This window comes from Strigops habroptila, chromosome 3, assembly GCF_004027225.2.
Source record: "Strigops habroptila isolate Jane chromosome 3, bStrHab1.2.pri, whole genome shotgun sequence".
NCBI classification, from domain to species: Eukaryota; Metazoa; Chordata; class Aves; order Psittaciformes; family Psittacidae; genus Strigops; species Strigops habroptila.
The window spans coordinates 88,943,383-88,967,898 of NC_044279.2; the positions used below are offsets into that span (position 1 = coordinate 88,943,383).

General features: G+C 38.7%; 1 protein-coding gene across 4 annotated transcripts in view; it reads left to right on the forward strand.

Moving 5' to 3' along the window:
* Positions 1–23,464, forward strand: part of LOC115604886 (bifunctional heparan sulfate N-deacetylase/N-sulfotransferase 3) — a 65,405-nt gene extending 41,941 nt beyond the window's left edge. For 3 of the 4 annotated variants that reach the window (XM_030478438.1, XM_030478437.1, XM_030478439.1), the window contains 8 exons: positions 4,186–4,368; positions 6,330–6,426; positions 7,187–7,310; positions 10,579–10,753; positions 11,190–11,360; positions 17,410–17,519; positions 18,132–18,234; positions 19,442–23,464. In XM_030478438.1, coding sequence (XP_030334298.1) covers positions 4,186–4,368; positions 6,330–6,426; positions 7,187–7,310; positions 10,579–10,753; positions 11,190–11,360; positions 17,410–17,519; positions 18,132–18,234; positions 19,442–19,561 — 1,083 coding nt within the window. In that variant the 3' untranslated portion in view covers positions 19,562–23,464. The remainder of the gene's footprint in view (positions 1–4,185; positions 4,369–6,329; positions 6,427–7,186; positions 7,311–10,578; positions 10,754–11,189; positions 11,361–17,409; positions 17,520–18,131; positions 18,235–19,441) is intronic. The other variant, XR_003990433.1, reaches the window with a different exon arrangement.
* Positions 23,465–24,516: the final 1,052 nt, after the last annotated feature.

Genomic DNA, 24,516 nt, shown 5'->3' on the forward strand with positions numbered 1-24,516 from the left:
ACCTTGCACAAACCTGGTAAGAGAGGCTTCTCATGCTTTGGAATAAAGGGTAATGTCATTACTTTGGGAGGCAGGCTGTTTTTGTCAGGAAACCAACAAGTTGTCAAGACTGCAGACGCTTAGTCGTGCCCTTACTGTATAATTCTAATAGGTGCAACATCATAGTAGTTTTGATTTTGTAGTGGTCAGTATATTTTAAGATAATCCAGCCTGTAAAAATAACATCCCTCGCTAGAAACTGGGCAACTTGTTGCATTTTTTTCATTTTGTGTGAGTTGTTTGTCAAGCATCTATTGTTTTCTCTGTTTGTGATATGTAAGTTAGATCATGCTGGTTCATCTTTCCTTGATACGCGTGATTGAATAGCAGCGACTCGGTCGCAGTCTCAACTCTAATTTCTTGACCTAGAAGCTATTACCTCTAATTGAGAAAGGTTGTAGTAGTAAGGAGATATGCAGCATATAACGAGCGTTCAGAAAGATAAAGGCTGTTTCACCTGAGTGCTTGTCCTCATTTCCCCACACGTCTGCAGTACTAGTCAGAATTGAAAAAAAAAATCAGGGCTTGGGAAGGAGAGCAAACAGAAATAGCCCTCTGCCCTTTCATTCTGGGGAAGGAGGAGTGCAGAAATGCTGAGAGGAAGCTGAAAGGAGTAGGTCATACAGCTGCGTATAAGACTCTGCGAGAAAGCAGAGTACAGGAAAGCGCTTTTGCTCTTCTGATCTGAAAATGTGTGGGAGCATGAAAGGAGCTGCTGCCCGGAGGCCGGATTTAGTCCCAAACCATCATTTTAAAAGTTGCATGCATTCTTTTCAGTCCCCTCATGAAAGATGCTAAATCCTGTGGAGAATGTGCATTGAAGTGCAACCAAGATGATAGTTTGTTTATGAGGAACCACTAAAAAGGGTGATCCTTTCTCACTGAGATAAAGAAAATGCTGAGATGCACTGAAAGAAATTATTTCAGAAGAGGCCTGGAAATAATGAAGTCAAATAAGCTCTTTTTAACTGAAAGGGAGGCTAAAATGCTTGTTAGAGTAAATATAAATCCATTCACAGCTGCTTCTCTTTTGAAGAAGGAATGAAGAAATATATGAAACTCTATTTGTATTTTACAGCATTTCCCAGAGGTTCAAGATTATTGAACAAATAGTGTTATTTACTAGATCTGGTCATGTGAGATGCCCACAAAGCATTCTTTTTATATCTCCTGAAGTGTGGTTTTAAGAGAATAAATATTTAATAGCATAGCGTGCTAACTATTAGTTGACACAGAAAGAGTAATCATTCTCATTAGTTAGAACTTGTTTGAAAGAAACAGAATGTGAGATGATTGAGCACAACAAAGCATCATAACTCAATACAGAAGACAAAAAGTAATAATTATGTTTTGTCTTGATGTGAAACTGCCCACCTGCAAATGGAGGGGTAATGATAACGCATTTCCGTCCTTCTGCAAGCTTGGTGGGAAAGCAGGGAAGTGGGTAGCAACACACCATCCCTTGCAGCTGGGCCAGCGCCAAGGTGAAGTCCCTCAAAATGGCACTTGGATATCATTTTCTCTTTGTAGCCAGGGAAAGCAGAGGATCAGCTTATACATCTCTCCCAGTGCCATGGCTGCGTAGCTGTTGTGAACAAACTCGCAGGAGTGCCCTAGAGTAGGAGAGAGTGGCTGCCAGGTTGGCCTCGCGTGCTGTAAGCCACCTCTCACAGGGATCCCTGGTGTGCAGAGTGGTTCACGATCCTTCTCAGACTAATGGGAATGAGGCCGTTGCATCATCGCACTCCGGTTAGTTGCACAGGCTGCTAGCTTAGCCTGTAAAGACCTTTTGCAGCTGAAAGCAAAAGTAAGTACTTCTCAGGTAAGCTCAGGTGAATTGGGCCCTGGATCAGCAATATTTCATTGTTCTGTAAAGCACAGGATTGTAGTTGACTAATTTTACACAGGTGCTTGTAGTGATTTTACTAGGAATTTGTACAGTGTCAACAGGGGGGAAACCTTTTGTTCAGATTTTTCTGGAAGATAGTTTCAGCTGATCTGTAATATTTTTGATGCCATATAGTCACACTAAGTATGGACTTCTTTACAAGATTTACCAGCATTTGATAAATAATTAACAATTTAACGTTAAAAAACCAACCAACCAAACCAACAACACCTTTAAAATGGGAACTGAGGTTTATGATATATTTTCCCCCTTTGTTGACACAGTTTCATATGCTGGAAATTATTCATGATACTATATCCAATCAACTTTTCAGTCTTCACTCTGACATATTACAGTCATATTTTCCTCAGGGAAAAAATAATGCCTGTGTTCCCCATACTAGCAATCCTTCCAAGTTCTCTTGCTTTTTCTCCCATGGCAGTGCTGTAGATGTTAGCAGGTAAAGAGTTGCCAGGACGTGAACTGGTGTTATAAATGTCAGAGGTGAGCCCATGTGAAGGAAAGAAAGAGGCTGTCAAGAAAACAAGTTAACCTTTTTTGTGGAAACCCTCCGATTGTATCTTTATTGAGAACAATGTAGACCTATAGCTGGTCTGTTACTGCTTTGAGAACTGAAATGAAAGAGGAAACTTGAAATGGTTATATGTCTGGTAAAATGGCAAAATGTTTATTATTGGTTACTTAACGGGGAGGGTTTGGGTTATTTTCAACTCAGTCCTCTTTGAAAAGAATAATAGTATCCTAATAATTTAGCAGTGTATATCTTCCAATTTTACTTGAGTCAGACAAACTGAAGCCCTCAGCTTGCCTTTATAAGCCAAGAGGAGTCACCAAAAGACACTATTAATAAAACACATTTTCTATGTCCATTCACAGAATGTGAATTCCCACTCAGTACTCTGTAGTGGTACAGTTAGGTCTTCAAAAATAGAAGTTCAGTAGCTTTGAACGTTTAATGTCAAAGCAAGCCAGTGTTTTAAATATTCTGAAACAAAAGAATACAGCTGTAGATTCTGTGTTTTAATTATTTTCTTTTTCCTTTTTGAAATGGAAGGCTGGAATTCCTTTACAAAAGATTAACTTCAGTTCTTGAACTAATCTCACAATTATGGTCATGATAACCCTTTTTCTTTTTAAAGTAGCTTACATCAAGTTTTACTTTAAATAGAAATTGCCCATTTGTGGCATTAGCAGATTTACTTATAAAAGAGTCACATTTCTAATGTTTTAATGAAAATTTGTCTGGAAAATTTATCTTGGGAGAGTTCTATTAAAAAAAACTTATAAAAAGTCACTGCTAGAGACAAGCATTTGCAGATTTTAGTGTAAGAACAGACTTTCATCAGTGAGATACTACTTTGAAAATGGATCACTTTGCAAAACAGAGGTGTCAGTCTTCAGCCCTTCCTCAGTCCCTGAGAGACCATCCTTGCAGTGTGTGTATTCCTGCTCCACTCATTGGCATGATTAGGTGTAGCCAAACATGCCCTTCCTGTGAGAAACCTTCACAGCAGGTATTGCTTTTGTTAGGAGCATGAGAGTGCAGTTGGAGCAAAGGATGTAGGGGAGAGGATTTATCCGAGTAGCACTTTCACAGTAAGGTGTCAAAAGAGCAACTATAAGTAGCCTTACAACTGATAAGCCGTTATTTTAGGCACAATTAATTGAAAGTACTCAGTTAGGTTTCAAATTTTATTTGTTTCTTTCTGCATATGATATATGACTGTATGCCCAGTGCTTGTAGAATAGTTTTGTAGAAGAGATGTGCTACTTGTCCTGCAAAACTTTGGAGCAATGAGATGTAAATCACAGCAATAGAGGTCAGCTGTCCTCTTGGTCTCTGACTCTTCACTCTTCCACAAAACCAAAATTCACGTTTTTAATATCACATTTGTATTCCACTTGAAGTAATCCTGTGGGTATTGTTTTTGTTGTATGCTCCATTAGGTGAATTTACATAAACATTATGTAAATATTGTACAACCCCACGGTAGGATTGTATAATCTAGTTCACACAGAGCTCGTATCCCCCGGTTTTCTTCATTGATTGCATTGACTTGACTTGAGAAGGAGGATGTAATTCAACAAAGAGCAAGGATAGCAAGATCTATGTGAACGTGATCAAAGTCTTGCAGCACGAAGAGCAAAAGGCAATTTAAATTGGTGTTATCTGTGGTTACACTGCCATCTAGTGATGCAAAGAATCAATGTCTGCTCTCTTTATTTTGTTTCTAAAGATTAGCATCTTCATGACACATTTGTCTAATTATGGAAACGACCGCCTGGGATTATACACCTTTGTGAACCTGGCCAATTTTGTTCATACCTGGACAAACCTGAAACTGCAAACTCTTCCTCCAGTTCAGCTGGCTCACAAGTATTTTGAACTATTCCCTGAGCAGAAGGACCCTCTCTGGCAGGTAGGCAGGTTTGCTGATGAAGAGATCGGAAAAAAAATCGTCTTCATGGTGGTTTTTGTGAAGTTCTTTGCTTCTGTTTCTTGTAGAGAAAAGTAGTAATATTTTTAGATTTACTAGTTGGTTCCATAAAGCAGGTTACTGATGCTTCGGTGTACTTGATTGTTTCCCATCGCTTAAATCTCCATAAAAGGTTGTGAAATTAATATGTATTAAGGTGTGTAATTAAAATTATCTTTCATTTTATTTGTTACTTGCTTTTAGAAATGCGGGAGGTGCAGGAAAGACATATTGTGTTATTTCTCTTCTTTTGGAGCTAACAGGTGTGAAGCGTTTGACAGAGAAATGTATATGCGTACTTTAGTAATTGGCCATTAAAGAAATGAACTTTTCTCCAAGGGTGTGAGAAGGTGAGGGCATCCTGAGAGAGAGAAGAGCATTAAGACCATGGCTACCTTAATGTTAAAACTGACTAGCCAAGTAAAAATAGATGAGATAAATGAGAAAGTTATTCACAAAAGGCTGAGAACTGCCCAAACAAGTTTACCAGCGCATAATACATTGATGTTATCAATCTGCTGCTTGATTATCCTACACTTGGAAGTGAGTAAATTCAAAATATCAGGAATATGAAGACCCATTAAGCCTGAAGCCTGCACTGACCTTGCAGTTGACACATCTTCAGCCCATCATCCAGCACTAAGAGCACAGGCCCTAAAGGGAAATGACTGCAGCAAGTGGTGAACCCTGTTGTGTTCTTTTTGCATATGCTCAGTGACAGATCAACCAATTCGGTGGAATGTGCAAGTGCTGTAGGTACATGTGTCCTTACAGTGACAATATGTATCCCAAATACCATCCTGTTGAGGGTATTTGGTAGAAATATTCTAAGGAACAAACTTCACTAAATCAAACATAAAAATGTATTTAAGCTTGCTTACTCAAATGTTTTCTAGTGTTGGATACTGAATTACCAATTTAGAATCTGAGTGTGAGATTGCAAATTTGGATTTACATATGCATCTTTAAATTCGTGCTGTTATTGAATAAAATATTGAACTAGGAGGAAAAAAGTCAAGGATTTTGCATAATGTTAAGAGAGAATGAATTTAAAAAATGGAGATCAGCCTATAGCCAGGTGACTTGAAAAATTAGTATTACTTAGAAAAGGCATTTTGTAAGTAAGAGCGACTATTATATACTGAATGTGGTAGGTTTTGTCTTAATACACATGAATCTGAATGCAGTTAGATTTTTTTTAGACACCGTCTTAGTGCAGTACTGCCAAACAACAGTATCAAAAACTGTTAGCAAGTAGCATTTCTAAAACAAATTTGAAGTGTTTCAGTTGTAAAGCAGCAAATAAAAAAAAAACCAAGATTCAGTGTTATGTACTGATTTGAATTGGAGGATCAGAATACGTTTTTGTGAATGGAAAGACAAATTATAATTAATTTATTCTTTCAGTTTAAAAACTACAGCATGGATGGGGTGGTAGCTGTTACAGTAATGTGAAAGAAAACATCAGTAACTAGATAACTCATTAGCAATTTCAAGCCTTCCTATCTTGTATGTAATTGAACAATTGATTTTGAATTATTCCCACAACTTAAGATTTGGGGTCAGATTTGTCTTTGTCACAATTCCACTGGACATACTGACATTTCATAGGAGAAATAATCTTGTACCAGGTGTATTGGATAGCCAGGGCAACTGTATACATGTAGAATGAAAACTACATTTCTACATTTCTTCAAGATACTTGCCTCACTAAAAAAACCCAAGAAAACACTTAAGAGATACAGTTTCTGGCTTAGTTACATTGCAGATACATTTCTGAGTCACTGAAATGTTTTAACGGTTTTCTGTCATAAGGGAAAATAATATTTTCAGGTAAGAATATTTGTACATTAGTAAAAAATCTGATTACCAATGAAATTCTTAGTTGTTCTTCTCTGTTTTAGAATCCCTGTGATGACAAACGGCACAAAGATATCTGGTCGAAAGAAAAAACCTGTGATCGATTACCAAAATTCTTGGTTGTAGGACCCCAGAAAACTGGTGAGATTTTATTGTATTTGAACAAGATAGACTGTGTGTAAGTTCAAATAATTATACCAATTAATCACTTTTTACTTAGACTACTGTGCAGAGTTCTCGATCATCTAATAGCATATTTTAATTTTCAGGTATCATTCAAATACAGTATAATAATGTAAGTTACAACAACATACAGTACATATATTGAAAATGCAGGGTTCAGGTGTGTGTCAGATTTTTTTGGCTTTATGTCAAAATGAGTAACACTGATAAAGAGGTCAACGAGATAGACAAGATCTTGTCGATGCGGAAGGACAAAAGCACAGCCATTTTTCCAATTGTAGATTCTTAACTGCAAGTCTGTCCCGCAAGTGTCTCGTTTATTGAAACTTGTTATTTCTTAGCATTTTTTCCAAGTCAAGAAGTTCCTAATGAACAGTTTGATTTGCAATCCCCGGTGGCTACTGAGTGCAAATTTTTTAAATCATTTTTGTGACAGTGTCATAAAAAACCATAATTGTTTTTAAAACACACTTATTAAAAGTGTGAAAAGCAGATTTCGGCATTGGCACTCCAGTTTCTGTGTTAACTAGCTACAGTTCTTTAAATGTCTTCAGTTTAAAAGCACAGAAAGCACAGATTCTTAGGGGACATCAGTCAGCATCCTCTCACTGAAATGAAATAGAATAAAACTGGTATTCCATCTAGGCGTACGCCCCCTCCAAAAAAGTGTATGTGTTAATTTTTTGTTTTTAATCTTGGATTTTTATCTTGTTTGCAGGTACCACAGCCTTGTATTTGTTCCTGATCATGCATCCTTCCATCATTAGTAACTCCCCCAGCCCAAAAACCTTTGAGGAGGTACAGTTCTTTAATAGAAATAACTACCACAGGGGGATTGATTGGTAAGATGGGTTATTAGTATAAATATAAAAGTTTATATATTGTGAACAATACAAAAATGACATTACTATTGGTAATGGTTTATATAGAGAGATAAAAAAAGACCATCGGTGTCTTTGATAAATGATAAATGCAAGTGAATAAAAAAATGATAAATGCAAGTGAATAACAATCTTATTACTGAATATTATAAATGCACTAATTTTTGTCAGGCTTTCTTGTAAATATCCATTTATTAATATATGCAGAACAATAACATGTCATATATATTTCTCATTACATGTACCTTTGAACTTGGGAAAGTAATGATTGTTAGTTGGATATATGTAGGCAAAATTATGTTCCTGTTGGAAATCTTATTTCTTAAGGTAATACCAGGGAGAGGCATTTTTTTCCTTCAGATAGGATTTCAATATAGCAATCAGGTAAAAGGGGGACGGGGAAAGCCTCTCAAAGTGTTTTTCAAAGATCAGTTAATAAGGAGAATGTTAAGTGTCTCTGCAGGGTTAGTAAGTGGTGCTAAAAGAGAGTATGTATCACTCCTGCCATGTTCTATGGCTACCAGGGTATCAGCAGACGTAGTGACACCCAAAAGGTCAATCTTGATTTCTCTTTCTTTCAGAAAGTGCTGCATCCTAAAGCACAAGATGAAAAGCAGTAACATGCTGTAATGGTGGGGGAGCACCAGTAAAAGATTCGTGATGTTTTGTCTTCTTCCCGCCACCCCACCCCCCCCCAGGTTAAGGGAAGATAGTTTTGTTGCCTTTGGCTTCGTATTCATCCATGAAATTAACAGGGTGAACAGTTACATGGTTTTAGTGTAGATATGTCAGATCCAATTTGTTTTTAAGTCACTTTTAGTTTTTACAGAATTATAATTGTTGCAGCAGATTCTTACTACAAAGAGCAGTGTGTCAGCCAATTACTATCAATAGAGAGATGCCAGCTAAATGACTGGAAATTAGAAAGCTGACTTCCTGCTGTTGAGACTTTCAAGTCAGTGAGGATGACATGCAAGTGACACGTAGCGAGTCCACACTGAGGGAGGCAGCCTAAGTACAGTGAGCCAGTTCTTCCACAAAATCCATGTTTTCATGTTGCTAGAAGACCACTTTGCTGCTTCTCTCATTCCTCCTGCGGTATCAACTTTCCTAACATGTAGATACAATTTAGCTGCTAGATATGTGCCAGATTACCTTAATCTTAACACAGCATTGGTGCATAAAGCCCCCAGGGGTCAATCTGTATGATCCAGGTTCACACTCTATAGCACCCATTTGGCTATCTGTACCTCTGCACTACTTGTCCCACTCATCTCTCCCAGCTTCTGACAGTTAAGTCTTGGATACTCAGAACTACCTGGTGGTGCAGTTACTTAATGCTTAGATTTGGATTCTGGCTGCCAGACAAGTCTCTCAGACATTCAGTCTGATAGTATATTTTAATGCTGGCATGAAATGAGCTTACCAAATGATAATTAGATACAAGATATCTCCTCATTAGTCCATTAATTGGCTGGGACTTTTTCAAGGCAAGAGTATTCACAGTCCAGAGCAGGGCCCCAAGGATGATCAGGGGCTGGAGCACCTCCCGTGTAAAGACAGGCTTGAGAAAACTTGGGCTGTTCAGCCTGAAGAAGAGAAGCTGCGTGGAGACATTATAGCAGCCTTCCAGTATCCGAAGGGGGCCTACAAGGATGCCGGAGAGGGACTCTTCATCAGGGACTGTAGTGATAGAACAAGGGGTTTAAACTTAAACAGGGGAAGTTCAGGTTAGATATAAGGAAGAAGTTCTTTACTGTGAGTTCTTTACTGGAACAGGCTGCCCAAAGAACTGGTAAATGTTCCATCCCTGGCAGTGTTCAAGGCCAGGCTGGACAGAGCCTTGGGCGACATGGTCTAGTGTGAGGTGTCGCTGCCCATGGCAGGGGGTTGGAACTAGAAGATCTTAAGGTCCTTTCCGACCCAAACCATTCTGTGATTCTATAACAATCAGTTCAACTTCTTCTATGGTTGTGGAGATACAGCTTTTTCCCAGAGCTGATGCTGACTTAGTCATTGTCCAAGCTTACATTTAGACCAAGGCTAACTACAGAAGCAGAAGAGGGTTCTTTCAGACCTTGGCAACCTCAGTACTGCCATCTTGAAAGAGGTACAGATGTACACTGTAGTCTCTCAGTAGAGATGAGAGAAGAGTAAGATGAGAACTGATCTTTCTGTTCTTGGAGAAGTCTAAATAGACCAGTCATGCATTTCTTCATGTAAGTACTGTTACAAATTTCTTAGACAAGTTTCTCTAAAGCCTTCTTAGCTTTGCCTTTGTCGAGTTTAATAATTGTCTCATGAATGAGGTACTTAGCAAGAGTTCTGCAGTATGTGTTCAGCAGAAATGCGGAGCCTAAACTTCGTAACCTCTTGATATCCCACCTGGTCCAATCTCTTTACCATTTTTCAGTGACACCACATCAACTTCTACATTTTGTTTCCAAATTTGCCATGTTATCTAAAGACTCAATTAACTTTTTTCCAAAATTCGGTGTAGTACCATATTTAATATGAAGTGTTTCCTTACAAGGCTGTAGTCCTCATTGCTTTGTATTTACTCAGTCTACTACCAGGACTTCAGTACAACACTGTAATGACAGCATACATGGTCTAGAGCAGATTTGCCTATAGTGCTTATTGCCTCTTTCAAAGCTGTCCACCTTTGCTGTCAATGTTCTGGTAAAACATTCTGAGGTCACACAGGCAGGTTGAGTCATTAGTTTCTAATAATTTTATTTGTGAGCAGAAATTGGCATAGTATCATCACTTTCACCAAATCAGCTGTAATATTTTTGGGAAATAGAGTTCGTTGTTTGTTCAATGAAACAGTATCACATTCTCAGATATTTGCATTAGGCAGATATAAACACTTAATAAACTAACAGGGCAGTGGCATCCTTTCATTCTGTTTTGTTTGGTCATCCTCTAATTTCAGGTTTTTTACATACAGTCTGCATGTGAGATGCAATAGCTATGCAGCTTTGTAGCAGAGTTTTTGAATGCAACTTTGAGCATATTACTCAATTAGGTGCAATGTTTATGTAATGAGAAGAAAGCAAGTACCAAGTAAAATATGATAAAAAATACAATATAAACTTCTGTTTGCTTTTATTTGACAATGAGGCTTATTATTTTAATTGATTATTCTAGAATAAAATATACTTAACAGATTTTTCAACCTTTGTGTGACTTGAAAGTAATTCTGAGAATGGTGTTACTTTCCTAGGTATATGGATTTCTTCCCCACTCCTTCTAATGTCACCACTGACTTCCTCTTTGAGAAGAGTGCCAACTATTTCCATTCTGAGGAAGCTCCTAAACGAGCTGCTTCCCTCATCCCCAAGGCCAAGATCATCACCATCCTCATTGACCCATCTGATCGGGCGTATTCCTGGTATCAGGTATGCACTTTGAGGTACACAGGCAGGTACAAATGAAGGTTTCCACCTTGGCTCTTCCTTGTATATCCTTTCAGCATATATGTATATAAAAGGTTTGCGTAATACCAGCTTTTATTCATCAGTCAGTGCACCGCATATGATCACCCATGGGCTGAGGTATCTGTCAGTGTAAACCTGAAAATCTTTCAGGGGTTAAAATGCCAGAAACTGCCTTTTCAAAATGGTAATACAAGCATTGAAAAATGCTTACTTAACTCAACTGATTTATGTAATCAGCCCTTACAAAATTTAGTTTATAGACACAGTTATCTAGTTCCTGCTCAAAATACAAGATGGATTAAGCAATGCTTTTCAGTAAGGCCAGACCTACCAGTTTTGTCTTACTTGCCCAATTTTTGTGGTCTGTAAAGTTCCAGCAATGTAACTTCTTTTACAGCATCAGCGATCACATGAAGATCCTGCAGCTCTAAAATTCAGCTTCTATCAAGTGATCACAGCTGGACCTCGAGCACCATCTGAGCTTAAAGCTCTCCAAAAGAGATGCCTAGCACCAGGATGGTATGCTACACATATTGAAAGATGGCTAACTTACTTCCCACCTTATCAGGTGAATAAGACTGTAACTTGACATCCTAATCTCAAATATATCATAAAATGTTACCTTTGTAAAAGTCTTGCCTACTGAATACTGATCCGCAGTGATATCCTAGATATATTAGAGCATTTTTTAAGACATGGATTGTGATTCTTCATAGCTATGTGTGAACTTTAACTTACAGCTGGCTTTCATTTGCTCATGCTTTTATCACTCTATGTCTGGCTCTTTGTCAGTAGTATTGAGGAAAAGAGAACCAGACATGCAGTGCTTTGTAGTCTCTTTAATATCAGATGGTCCATGAGGGTTCCCAAAAGAAAAATTAAAGGGAAGCTGCTCAATTATATTTCTGTCTACTCTGAGTGGTAGCAAGTATCAGCAAGCATCAAGGGATGTCACCTGGGATATTGCCCACTCTGTATGGATTGAGAAGAGTTTTGATGTCTGAACACTTTGGGGTGTAAAAAAATATCTTTTCCATCTGAAATGGGGATTACCACATGGAAATGGATGTCATCTAATGGGTTTGTAACACCTTAATGTTTAAATGCATCAGTGTCTTCACCCACTTCTTGGCCTTTTCATGCAGAAATCTCCCTCAGGCTATGATTGTAAATAAACCTGTCCCTGTGCAAGAGTTCACACACTGTCCCACTGCTGGCCATACTGCTTGATTTTTAACACACTTATGGCATGGTTTGGACTCGTAGCAAAAAGCACATTGCCAAGCAGTTCCAGAGCACAGTTAGAAGGGTAACAAGAACCATTACCATTGGTGAGTGTGGACACAACCAGTTTGATTTTGCAGGCGAGATCAGGTCATGCTGTGCCATTTGACCTGGAGAACAGAAAGCTGTCCCTGATTTGTTTTAGTTAGCAATAGGGACAAAGCCTTCGTGTACATCAGTGTGTTTGCCATCTCAGGCATCATCAGTTTTTTGGATGAATTTATGTTCTACCTAACCTGACGTTTTTGTAACTGTTGTGGCTTAACCCCAGCTGGCAACTAAGCCACACACAACCCTTCGCTCACTCCCCCCGGGTAGAGTGGGGGAATTGGAAGGGTAAAAATGAGAAAACTCAGGGGTTGAGATAAAGATAGTTTAATAGGTAAAGCAAAAGCCATGCACACAAGCAAAGCAAAATAAGGAATTAATTCACCACTTCCCATTGGCAGGCAGGTGTTCAGCCATCACCACGAAAGCAGGGCTCCGTCATGTGTGACTGTTACTTGGGAAGACAAAACACCAAACATCCCCACCCTTCCTTCTTCTTCCCCCAACTTTTTGTTGCCAAGCATGACGCCATATGGTGTGGAATATCCTGTGGGTCAGCTGTTCCGGCTGTGTCCCCTCCCAGCCTCTGGTGCACTCCCAGCCTACTCGCTGGTGGGGTGAGGAGCAGAATGGCCTCGACTCTGTAAGCACTGTACAGCAATAACTATCAACACTGTTTCCAGCACAAATGCAAAATATAGCCCCATACCAGCAACTGTGAAGAAAATTAACTACTCCAGCCAGACCAGCACGCTGTCAAAGTACTGGGTCTCTTTTGCACAAGTTTTTGGGGAAATTCTTACCCATTGCTGCCCATAAAAGTGCATCCTCATATCAGAGCGTTTGCTGGAACTTATTTGTGCACTGAAACAATTTGGTATTCCTGATCGTCTGCATTTGGTATCTTCCACTGATCCTGAATCCTCAGTGTATTCTTTGTCTTAAGACAGTTTTTCTGTGTGTCTTTGAGCCTCAAAGGGTGTGTATTTATGGACCCGTAGGTTTCTGTGTAGATGGCACATAAGCAACCTGGAAATTGGATCTCTCTATAAGCTTCTTTGGCCTATAACATACATATCATTAGCTTCCTTCTGGCTCTGTGTAAGATCAAGCCTCAAAAGATGCACATCCTAAGCCCTGAACATCATGTGTGACACACAAGACCAGGCAGACAATATCACATGATCGATATCTCCTCAGTAGATTTATTTCTGGAATGGATTTTTTTACATTAGCAGTGTTTCTGGCACTATTCCCCACCCAGCGTTTAAAGATTACTTCAGTTGAGGGAGGTTGGCTGCAGTGTGAACCTTCTGTTTATCCAGAACTCGCTTAGCTGAGACAAGTTGGCTGGAGTCTGCACCTTCTGTTTTCTTTGTGTGCCAAGGAAGCCCTGGTATATCTAGTTGGTGTTATTCTCCACATATCCTCTTTTGGGCCAGCGCTTGCAGACTTCATGAGATAGGCAACACTGTAATATCATGATACTCATATGAAATTCTCTACATTATGTTTTCATTAGCTTTTCTCCAAAAGTAGTCCATTAATATTGAACAATGCACATTGTCATACAGATTTTTGCCAGATTCTACATCCCAGAGTGATAGCCCTGGTAGCCTTATGTTTTCTCTGTAAAAGTACCAGGGATTAACTTGCATTGCAAAAGCAAAGGCCATATCCAAGCTAGTTATCAAGTTCAAAGAAGCATAAAACAGTTACGTAAGTCAGACCTAAAATCAGCTCATCTTAAAAGTACAGCCTTATCTAAAACTATGAGAGCCTTTCTTCAGCAGAAGAGCTCTCACCCAGACCATCTAAGACTGTCTATAATTTTTAATGCTGTATGAATCTGGGGGGTCTCTACACATGTGACTGAATTGAAGTCTAAGTGTCCATTGTGAACTTGGTAGGCATAAAGTAAGTGTTCACGTAGCACCAGAAATTGGTAAGGGTCCCCTTTGCATTAGAAAAGTGGTATCAGCACACTTGTCATACATGGTAAGAAACTGCAAATCTCAGAGGACTTTGCAAATTTAGGGTTCAGGTGTTTAGAATGTTGATTGACTTAATTTATTATCTCATAAGTAATACAAAAATCCTCTTTTGTCTGGCCACCTAGCAGATCTCTAGAAGTTCAGGAAGCTCATGTCTGAAGTTCATTTCCCACCTACCACTCATTGTTTCAATATAGTCATACAGAAGAAAAGAGGACCCGGCGTGACAAACTCCCTCATGAGCCAAAAGATTTGCTCATGTGCCAGCCTTATAGGAAATGAAGCTGATTTTTGCAGCAGCCATCATTTAATGGCCAGTCTAAAGCTGACGGACTCAGGCTGTGTCTAAGCTGTTCTCCAAAATGTCTCTTTTGCTCCTCTCCCACCATGGTGACTTTCAGACACAAGATAACTCATGTATAGTGGGAGAGCAGGGACTTAATCTCTGTGAGGGTGGTGGGGCACTGGAACAGGCTGCCCAAAGAACTGGTAAATGATCCACCCCTGGCAGTGTTCAAGGCCAGGTTGGACAGAGCCTCGGGTGACATGGTCTAGGGTGAGATGTCGCTGCCCATGGCAGGGTGTTTGGAACTAGAAGATCTTAAGGTCCTTTCCAACCCTAGCTATTCTGTGATTCTATGATTCTTCAGCTGCCAGCAATTTTACAGTAAAATGATCAATATGATGTAAAGTGACTCAAAATACTTCATCTGTAGTATTTTCATTATATATGAAGCTATCTACTTTGTAAAAACTACATTATTTAATTTTTCTACCTTTCTAATACATGAAAAGCTTAGATTTTGAGAAATTTAATGAAATTACATCTTCCTGAGATCAGGATATGAATAAATCAGCACACGTAATGAAAAATTTTGCTTCAGTTCCTTACAGCCTCCCTGGAGGTTGAGAGGGAGCATTTTTTGTTACCTGCTTATTGGGAATGTCAGGAATTGGAATGAGTTTCCATTGATAAAACTTTTTCTTACATGTCTGTTTTAGGGCAGCAGAAGTGGGAATGGCCCAGGTATTTATCTGTATGTGATATTAAATAGTGAAGGAAAAAACCCTCACTCCTTTCAGATGGAAATATCACCCATTTGGGATGTTGTTTTGACCTCTGTTCTTTTCAAGCACTTAAAGCCTTGTTTTCAAAGCTTATGTCTTAGGAAAGCTGTGAGTTTGTTCTTGGACTAAGGCAGTCATCATGCATCTGCCTGCAAAGACTTCTGGAATGGGCTACTGCTTTCTGAATAGCCTGATACTTCCACTAGTCCACACCTCTAAATCTATATGGGTAATTCCAAAGACCAGTCTTTCAAAAGAAGACATTTTCTCCCCTTTTGATTATGCATTTGATTATGCAAGACCTTACAGTCTTGCAAACTTTAAGTTTCATTCAGTCCTGGAAGAAATTTATATGATTTTAGCCTCTCGGCTTGCATGAAAATGTAAAAACAAGCTTCAGTATTGCTTGCAAAAGGAGACTGTTGAACCTATTTCCCCTCTTCTTTTCATCATCATCATCAAAAAATAGAGGTGTTTCCACGTCAGGAAATGAAGGCTTGACTAATCCATTTGGGACCTTGCTTCTCTTCCAAGAGTTACAAAGACCCAAACTTGCAGCACCATCAGTGTGGCATTTGGCCATGATGCCACACCTGATAAAATTCTCAGGTAGTGTCTGTTTCCCTGAAGATTCACTTTCAGGTAGAAGACTGGCTCTGTCTGAGGTAGCCTTTTGTGAGGGTGTGTATGGTCAAGCACTTGAAGAGAAAGGAATGACCTACCAGTACCTGCCTTTCTTAGAGATCTATTGCATGTCCTGTATCTATCTTCATCCCTGCCTTGAGGTCCTCGTAATATCTGCCTTTAATATTCTCAAAGGATGGGGTTTTTTTCAACATATTATGTTGAATATATTCAACATATTTCAACAAATATGTATGGTTGTATGGGTTTAGAAGTAAGGCATTTCACCTAACATCATCCTACCTAGTGTTTTCTGTCTTTCTGGTCATTTCCAGTGACAAGCTTTTCACCATTACTGTAATATATAGAATCATAGAATAGTTTGGATCGGAAGGAACCTTAGAGGTCATCTAGTCCAACTCCCCTGTAGTGAGCAGGGACATCTTCAACTAGATCAAGTTGCCCAGAACCACATCCAGCCTGGCCTTCAATGTGTCCACTTCTCTGGGCAACCTGGGCCAGTGTTTTACGACCCTCATTGGAAAGAATTTTTTCCTCACATCCAGCCTGAATCTTCCCTTTTTTAGTTTAAAACCATCACCCCTTTGTCCTGTCACAACAGGCCCTGATAAAAAGTCTCTTTCCATCTTTCTTGTAGGCCCCTTTTAAGCCCTGAAAGGCCCCAATAAGGTCTCCATATGTACATGATTGTGAGAATTAGAGGTTAGATCTTTAGACATTATTATCTTTTTTTCTTGTCTGGTCAAATCTCACTCTATTTTCTGCCAATATTTCTTATCTTTCTAGGTCCTTCACTGCTATTTCTCTGTTGTCACAACAGCTTCTGTCCTGGGTTCAGCAGTAGCAGTCATTTTTCTTCTTCTTAGTAGCTGGTGCAGTGCTGTGTTTTCGACTTTAGTCTGGGAACAGTGCTGATAACACACCAATGTTTTTAGTTGTTGCTAAGTGATGTTTACTCTGATCAAGGACTTTCTCAGTCTCATGCTTTGCCAGGGAGGAGGGGAAGCCGGGAGGAAGCAGAGACAGGACACCTGACCCAAACTAGCCAAAGGGGTATTCCATACCACAGCACGTCATGCCCAGTATAGAAACTGGGGGGAGTTAACTGGAAGGCCAGATTGATGCTCAGGTCGGGCTGGGTATCGGTCGGCAGGTGGTGAGCAATTGTATTCTCTCCCCTTGTTATTTCACTAATCATTATTATCACTGGTGGCAGCAGTAGTGGTTTTGTGTTATACCTTAGTTGTGGGACTGCTCTTATCTCAACCCAGGGGAGTTACATTCTTCCGATTCTCCTCCCCATGCCTCCGGGAGCAGGGGGAAGAGCGAGCTTCTGCGTGGTTCTGAGTTACCAGCTGGGCTTAAACCACGACAGCTTCCAATTTAGTTTCAGATTTAATTAACATGCCATTTACCCTACTCCCAAGTCATTAATGATGATGACAATTGAAACTGGACCAATTATCATTTTCTGGGGCAGTACTCTCCATACGATGAATGAGTTTGACAGAGGTGGAAGTTTCAGTTTGAAGCTTGAAATAATGGATTTTAAATGGACATTTATGTTCTTTGTTGTAGTTGCTAATTATTGATGGACAGCAGCTGAGAACTGACCCATCTACTGTAATGGATGAAGTACAGAAATTTCTGGGAGTCTCTCCTCATTATAATTACTCTGAAGCCCTGACGTGAGTTAATTTAATTATCGTTTTCACATGTTCCAACATTCCTAAAATACCAGTTAGTAAGCTGTAAGTAAGCTCACTGCAAAACAAAGGCTCTCATACTTCTCATTTGAGCTGGCAGTAGGATTTATTCTTCAGCATCTGCAAAAAAACAGTTCAGGGTTAGATTTTCTGTGACTCATCTACTGAGCTACTCTATGCGAAACTTGACTGTTACAGAAGAAGACCTCTAACAAATGGACAAAGTACTGCTTTGAGGGAATTGCATATGAATTTTGGATGAATCAAAAGGAATTTTATTTCCAGAAGTGGAACATGGAATGCTGACTTGCAGAAACAGAAATAATTTGTTTCTCTTTATTTTTGACATTAGCTGCAAGACAGATTCAACAGGATCAGTCAGAAATGTAACATCCACTCTGTACATCCTAAGTACCCATCTTTTGGATGTGTAAATACACAAATCTTTTGGATTCTGACGTTTATATTTGGTTGCCCTTAAAATAAGACTGATAACCTTAGGTTTACTCTTTTGAGTCTTCAGTCTGAACTTTGGAGATGCATCCTGCTTGTAGTATATCACAGCCTTCACACGCTGCAAAATGTTTGTTTCAGGTTTGATTCACATAAAGGTTTCTGGTGTCAGCTCCTGGAAGAAGGAAAAACAAAGTGTCTTGGGAAGAGCAAAGGTAGAAAATACCCTCCTATGGATTCTGAGGTAAACCATTATGCTCATTCGCACTATACAGGGATTCAGTTGCCACGTGTGGAACACCACACAGACAAAATCATAAGAAGGGAGAGAAGACAAAATTAAGTAGACATTAATTATTTGACTACCTTTCCCTACCTTTCCCTAGCTGTGGAATGCATAGACTTTTTCAGTTCTTGATTTTAAATGTGAAGAATTTAAATAATTAAAAAAAAACCCAGCTCTTAAAACTTGTCACCTCTTAGTTAAATAAACTTGGCACCCCTGAAATTCACTTGAAAACCTGTTCCTTCTACCTAAGTGACTTAAGTAGCAGAGGCTCCACAGTGCTTGTTTTTTCTCAGTCATAATCAGATATGTGTATTTGTGTCTGGTCCCTTGGCTTTGAGAGTAGTTAGACCATGACAAGTAACGCAGACTCTCACATAATCCAGTTTTAAGAAGGTTTCTGTTTCTACGAGTTTTATAAATGCCTCCCCCAGACAAATGCTCAAATGAAGAAATTTCTGTCAGATCAAATGCTGCAGCCTGTACCCAAGGGCAGTTTATTCTCCTATTCTAGTTGGAGAATTTTTTGTTTATTCTGTCCTGTATTCCCATTTCATTTAGCCTGACTAAAATGCATATAAAAACTTACAGTTTGAACAGCAGTAAGTATTAATGCGGCAAGTAAGCCAGGACTTCTTTCTCACAGTACTTAATTTAAAAGTAACTTTACATCAGTAGAATGATACTGATATGAAATCGCTGGGTGAGAAGGCTTTTGGCCAGAGATGAGACAAGACTATGTTTGTTTATGGTTGTACTTTTCAACTCTAAGTGATTCTGAAAAACAGGTTACTAATTGATAGATGCCTACATACGAAGATATTTTAGAAGCTTTGGTTTCAATCACACTTAAGTAAATTCAAAGTGACTGCATCAGAGTGTGAATCTTAATTCACATGACTGCCTGAAAGTAGAATCAGATCCTTTGCTTTGACTTCAGTGTTCATTTTGGACAACCTTTGTTTCTCTTGAAATTACCTTTTATAGTTCAACTCCTAAGTGAAGAGCTTAAATTTGCATAACGTAGATAGCATAAAGCAATATAAATTGTTTTAAAGAAAGTAAGGTTTTGACACAGGTAAAATGAACTTTGAAACCTAGAATTCACAGAAACTGCAGTACAGCATTTTCTTAAATAAAAGTATTTATTTTTGTATCCTATCAGTGCAAGGCTTTTCTGTCAAGCTACTACAGAGATCACAATGTGGAACTGTCAAAACTCCTACACAAACTGGGACAACCCCTGCCATCATGGCTGAGACAGGAGCTACAGAAAGTAAGATAGCATTGAAACACAGCTTTTTGAAATCTCTCTTCTACACTTCAGTCATCATATCTAAAGTCTCCAGGAGCTACTAGAAGGTCTTGTAAAATATACCTCTTCGAGAAAGAGTAAAAGATAGAAATTATTTCCATGTGCTGGCATGTGGATTGTGAAAATACATGTGTTTCTAAGAGCTCTGGTGGGCCAGATCTTTCTCATAAACACTTCTGGGCTTGTGGACTTGTGGACCACTGCGCGCATATGTGGAAGTTATTTGCAACTGGTATAAGCTTCAGAGATACGTGACCTGTCCAATTTCACGGTCAATATATATATACATTTTTATACATCAGTTTAAAAGTATTGTGTCTCATGTAGGTTTTGTAGCCCATTGTCAGACCACTGACAGTTTTTCTTACTATTTGATTATTGTCTTGCACAAAATAAGAAAACCTAATGTAGCACAAAATGTCAAGTGTACTTCTGGGTTAGAAGTACAGTTATCATATATGATATAGCTGTGCACAGCAGCAAAATACACACAGCAAAATATGGAAGCCGCAGGCAAATGCAGTATAGAAACACCCCCCCACCCTACCCCCCAAACCCCAAGAAAGCATTACCTATGATTATGGCCTGTCATAACAAACCCTTAAAATATGGTAAGGGCCTTTGACCACAATTACTGTGTCTGATTTTGGACTGACTGAAATGGCAAAATACAGAATATAGCCATTATCTGAGCAGAAATTGAATTGGACATGTGAAGTCCAATTCAACTGGACTGCAGTATAATTCTTATAAAGTGTACAGAATACAGTATAAAGCTGCAGTATAGTTCTTATGAGCAGTATTATACTTCCACAGTTGTGAACCACACTGAAGCAGTGCATTGAACAGGCTTTTACTCCTGGCCTCCACAAGCAGCCAGACACTGCCCTCTGGGCTTACATTGGTGTGAATCACGAGCAACTCTGCTGAAATTAATGAAAAACTCATAAAAAGCAGAAACGGATCCATACTTAGATTGTCTTAATTTGCACCACTATTTTTTCCTTAATTTATTTGCTTTCAGTCTCTGTGTTTTGTATATTCCAAGATCCCTCAACCTAATCAAAATCATAGCATCTTTCAGTAACCTTCAGTTTACGTCAGCTGCAAAAATCTATCAGATTTCCAGATGAAAATACTGGTTCTGGTTCCGGTTCCAGATATTTTCAACATGTTTGGTATTAAACATAAGGAATAATCTGTAGTGGGAAAAAAATTCCAGTATGTAGTCACGGTAGAAAATTACACTCTAATCATGGGAGACACAAATATCCAGCCTTACCTTTATGTGATACATTTCAATGATACATCTCGCAGTGCATCAGTTGAGATGTAAGATAAAGTCTAATTAATAGTAAGAAAAAATTGGGAAAGAGGATGAAAGAAAACTTCATCTGAGTATGGCCTTACTGCTTCTCCACTGAACTTTGGCTCTGAGTGTTTCTTAAAGGCATGAAGAGGTAGTGAAAATGAAACAGAACTGCAGTACTAAATGCAATGCTTTTTACAGTAGCTCTATAACATTATGATTTGGTTTAGGGTGAATAGTTAAAAATATGCATCAAATGGTGGGAAAACTTCATGTGTCTCAGTGCTGCTTTACAACATTTATGTAATCATATAATTTAACTTTCAAGGTAATAGAATGGAAACCAGTCTGTTATTCCCTAAACAGAAAAGAGATGTCGACATCCTTACTGTACCTCTAACTGGTAATCTTTATTATTTATTGATTTTGTTTATGTAATATGTGGTTTTGATAGGTCTGTAAAGAAAAAAATCAAGGCAAATTTGCTGTATATAGCAATATTCTTTACACAGTACATTTTTGCTAAGGGAAAATGCATGATTAATGATGAGGACCTACTAGAGTAGACATTGTTTAAGATTAACATCTTTATTATTTATTAGACAGAATAAGAGCTTTCATTTCACTTTAAATAGTCACTGTCATATGGATTTGTCCCAGAAGCTTGACTTGTCGTGAAATACTTCTTATTTGATAAGAGAAACACTCTGGATTCTGAAGATCTGTAAAAGCAAATACTCTGAATGCTATGGACAGCTCATGCCTCATGCAAGCATCTATATGGATTTGATACAACAAAATTGAATAACTGGAGAAAATACCTGGGGTTTTCATCCTGGTATGATTTGGTTTACCCTTAATATAACCTGATATAACTTCACTCAAACATTTGTTGAAAAATCTGCAGGAGGAATGGGCTGCCACACTGGTAGTTCATTCTTTGTTTTTAAGAACTCCCTTTCTGTCTTCTTTCTCTGGGAAATCAAGGCCCCCACAAAACAAGAATGAGTGGGCAGTCAGGCACAGAGTGGTGATAGGGACATGCGCATCAGTTGTATTCTCCCTCCAGAAATTTTACAACAGATACAGTGACATTTATCAAATCTGTGGAATACCGTGTGAGTCCTCGCTGAGGTACAGCAAGGAGCCCACTGCAATTGTTGGTGATCTGCTAAAACAGCCCAACTGCAGTCACCATGTAGCACTGTGGGGATAAGCCCCCCACACGCACAGCCTTGGCGTTGGGTGGATTGGGGTTCGTTTGGCAGCTAAACACAAAGCTCATTCTCCAGGAAGGAGTGCCACGGTGACTCTCAAGTCCTGATGAGGAACAGCAGGTTGGAGCTCTTGTATCAGCCCAGTGCCCTACTGGAAACGAATGAGTTCCTAGTGGATTCCTGTGGTAACTTTACCTGAGTAGATATTGTGAACAAAGTAGCTTGATCTGGAACTGCATCTGAAAGGGCATAATCTTGAATCTCCGTAAGTCTGAGCTGCTGTTGAGATGCAACTGTTAGGCACTAGCATCTTTAGAAAAGGTGCTGTGGGATTAGCTTCTTGTACGCTGGGAGGGATAGTCTCTGATACAAAAGCAATGGAGAAATAAAGGCAACTGCTGGTGATCTTTGCAGTTCTAAATTTCTGATGCTCGCTTATTACTTGTTAAAACAAAGATGGTATGAAGCAACTTTTTTTTTCTCAAGAACTATTATATTTAAATGTGTTCTTACATTTAACAGGAGACTTTAAAAAACACTACTTTTAATGTGCAGTCAACTTGGTGAAGAATGAAGAGTCTGAGCAAAGCATGCAGGCAAGAGCTACATGTGTTATTGTCCAAATCATAGGATGCACATGAATACAGCTGAGTAAGCAAGTCATACAACATGAATTACCTGACAAAGTTTAACAACTTCTATTTACAGCTTACCTACAGTAAGTGTTTGATTTCCAGAAGTAGACTATCAATATTAACACTCTTAAAAAAAAATACTGATTCGTTACAACAAATTTATATTTGCTAGTCAAAGTCAGATAGGTTTTATTGTGGTTGGTAACACAGTCACAGTTTCTGCTGCCCTGGTAGATAACTGCACAATTGCTTGATTATGTAAGCTTCACCTTCATTTTCATAAATATGATTCTGAAATTTGCTTTCTGCAGACATCTGTGCCATTAAAAGTTAATGTGTGATTATGAGCAGAAAGTGACCGTTACAGGGGGTGTAAACGCAGAGCCTGATATGAAATAACTTAATTATTTAAGCAAACATTGCTGAAAATACCGTTGATATTTTCCCAGTTCTACTCCTGCAGAAAGAATTAGTTGCGATGATTTGCAGACTTTCTTGTACAGAATATCCTTTTTCATTGCTTAAAAATGTGAAACTTCCTCAGGAAGAAATTAAATAGGTATTTCAGTGTTTATAGATGTAATACTCGTCATTCACATTGAATGAAAATTGCTGGAAACATTTCTCAGATTTTTTTAAATAAAAAATAGCTATTATTCTGATAGTGGCATGGTATCTGAAGTGCAACAATAAACTCTGATAAGAAAATGTAGTGCTGTGTGGAAGTGATTTTTACGTTCATAAAAGCTATCCTTTTCCAGGTTACTTAGCAGCTATTGCAGATTGACACTGAGCTACAACAATCAAAGAGCATGGGAGCAGCATGAAATGTTTTCAGAAATCAAAAATAGTGCTTACTCTCTCTGTAAGTGAACGTTACTGCTTTATGCAGCTGCTTGCTTTACTGCTTTTGCTTCCTGCTTACTTTTTATTTCTTGTGCCAGAAGTTGCTAATGTGCTATAGAAACATTTCCAGAGCTTGCTGTTTTTAATATAACAAGCAGACTTTATTCAAATCATTTGCTGTGGGGATTCAGTGGTTGTGCCAATGGTCAGCCTACACAGAAATGAGAAAACCTTTCTTAGGAGACACCTCTAAAATGGTATCAATGTGCAAAGGAAAATTCACTGTTATCAGCAAATTTGGAACAGAATAGGAAAGTGTACTACCTATCTGGGCAAAAGCTGCTTAGTATCTTCATCAAGGTACAGAAAGTAGGAAACCTATGTTAAGAAAATAGTCCATTCATCCCAGAGAAATAATGCAGCCTGTAAGTTAGAAGTCTAAGCTGCTTTTATAATACCCATTTCTGTAATCTCTAAGAATTACAAAACTGGAATGGTAAAGTAATAACAGAAAAGCATTAAGCAAAGGGAAAAGATCTTTGCTACAAATAACACCTGCCTGACCTCTGTGTCAAGTTTATCTGCTTTCATTTACTATTTCTTTTCAGTTCTTCCAATCCCAAAATTCTTAGTGCTCAAAGGCAAAAGACACTTTTTTTGTCTCTGTGGACCACATGGATGAAGAAAGCACAACAGTCAGCATCAAAGGACAAGTCACAGGAACAGGGAGGCAATTAACAGCTGAACCCAAGGGTTAGGGAAGCCTGAATAGAAGGGGAATTTAGACACATTAAGGTGATAGATTTGAAATAGTGATAGTGATAGTGACCGTGAGTCTTCATGACTCTGTTTTCTGTCACATTACTTCTTTCTTTCCTTTTTAATACAGTATTTTCATTCTTCACTTCCCTTTTTCCG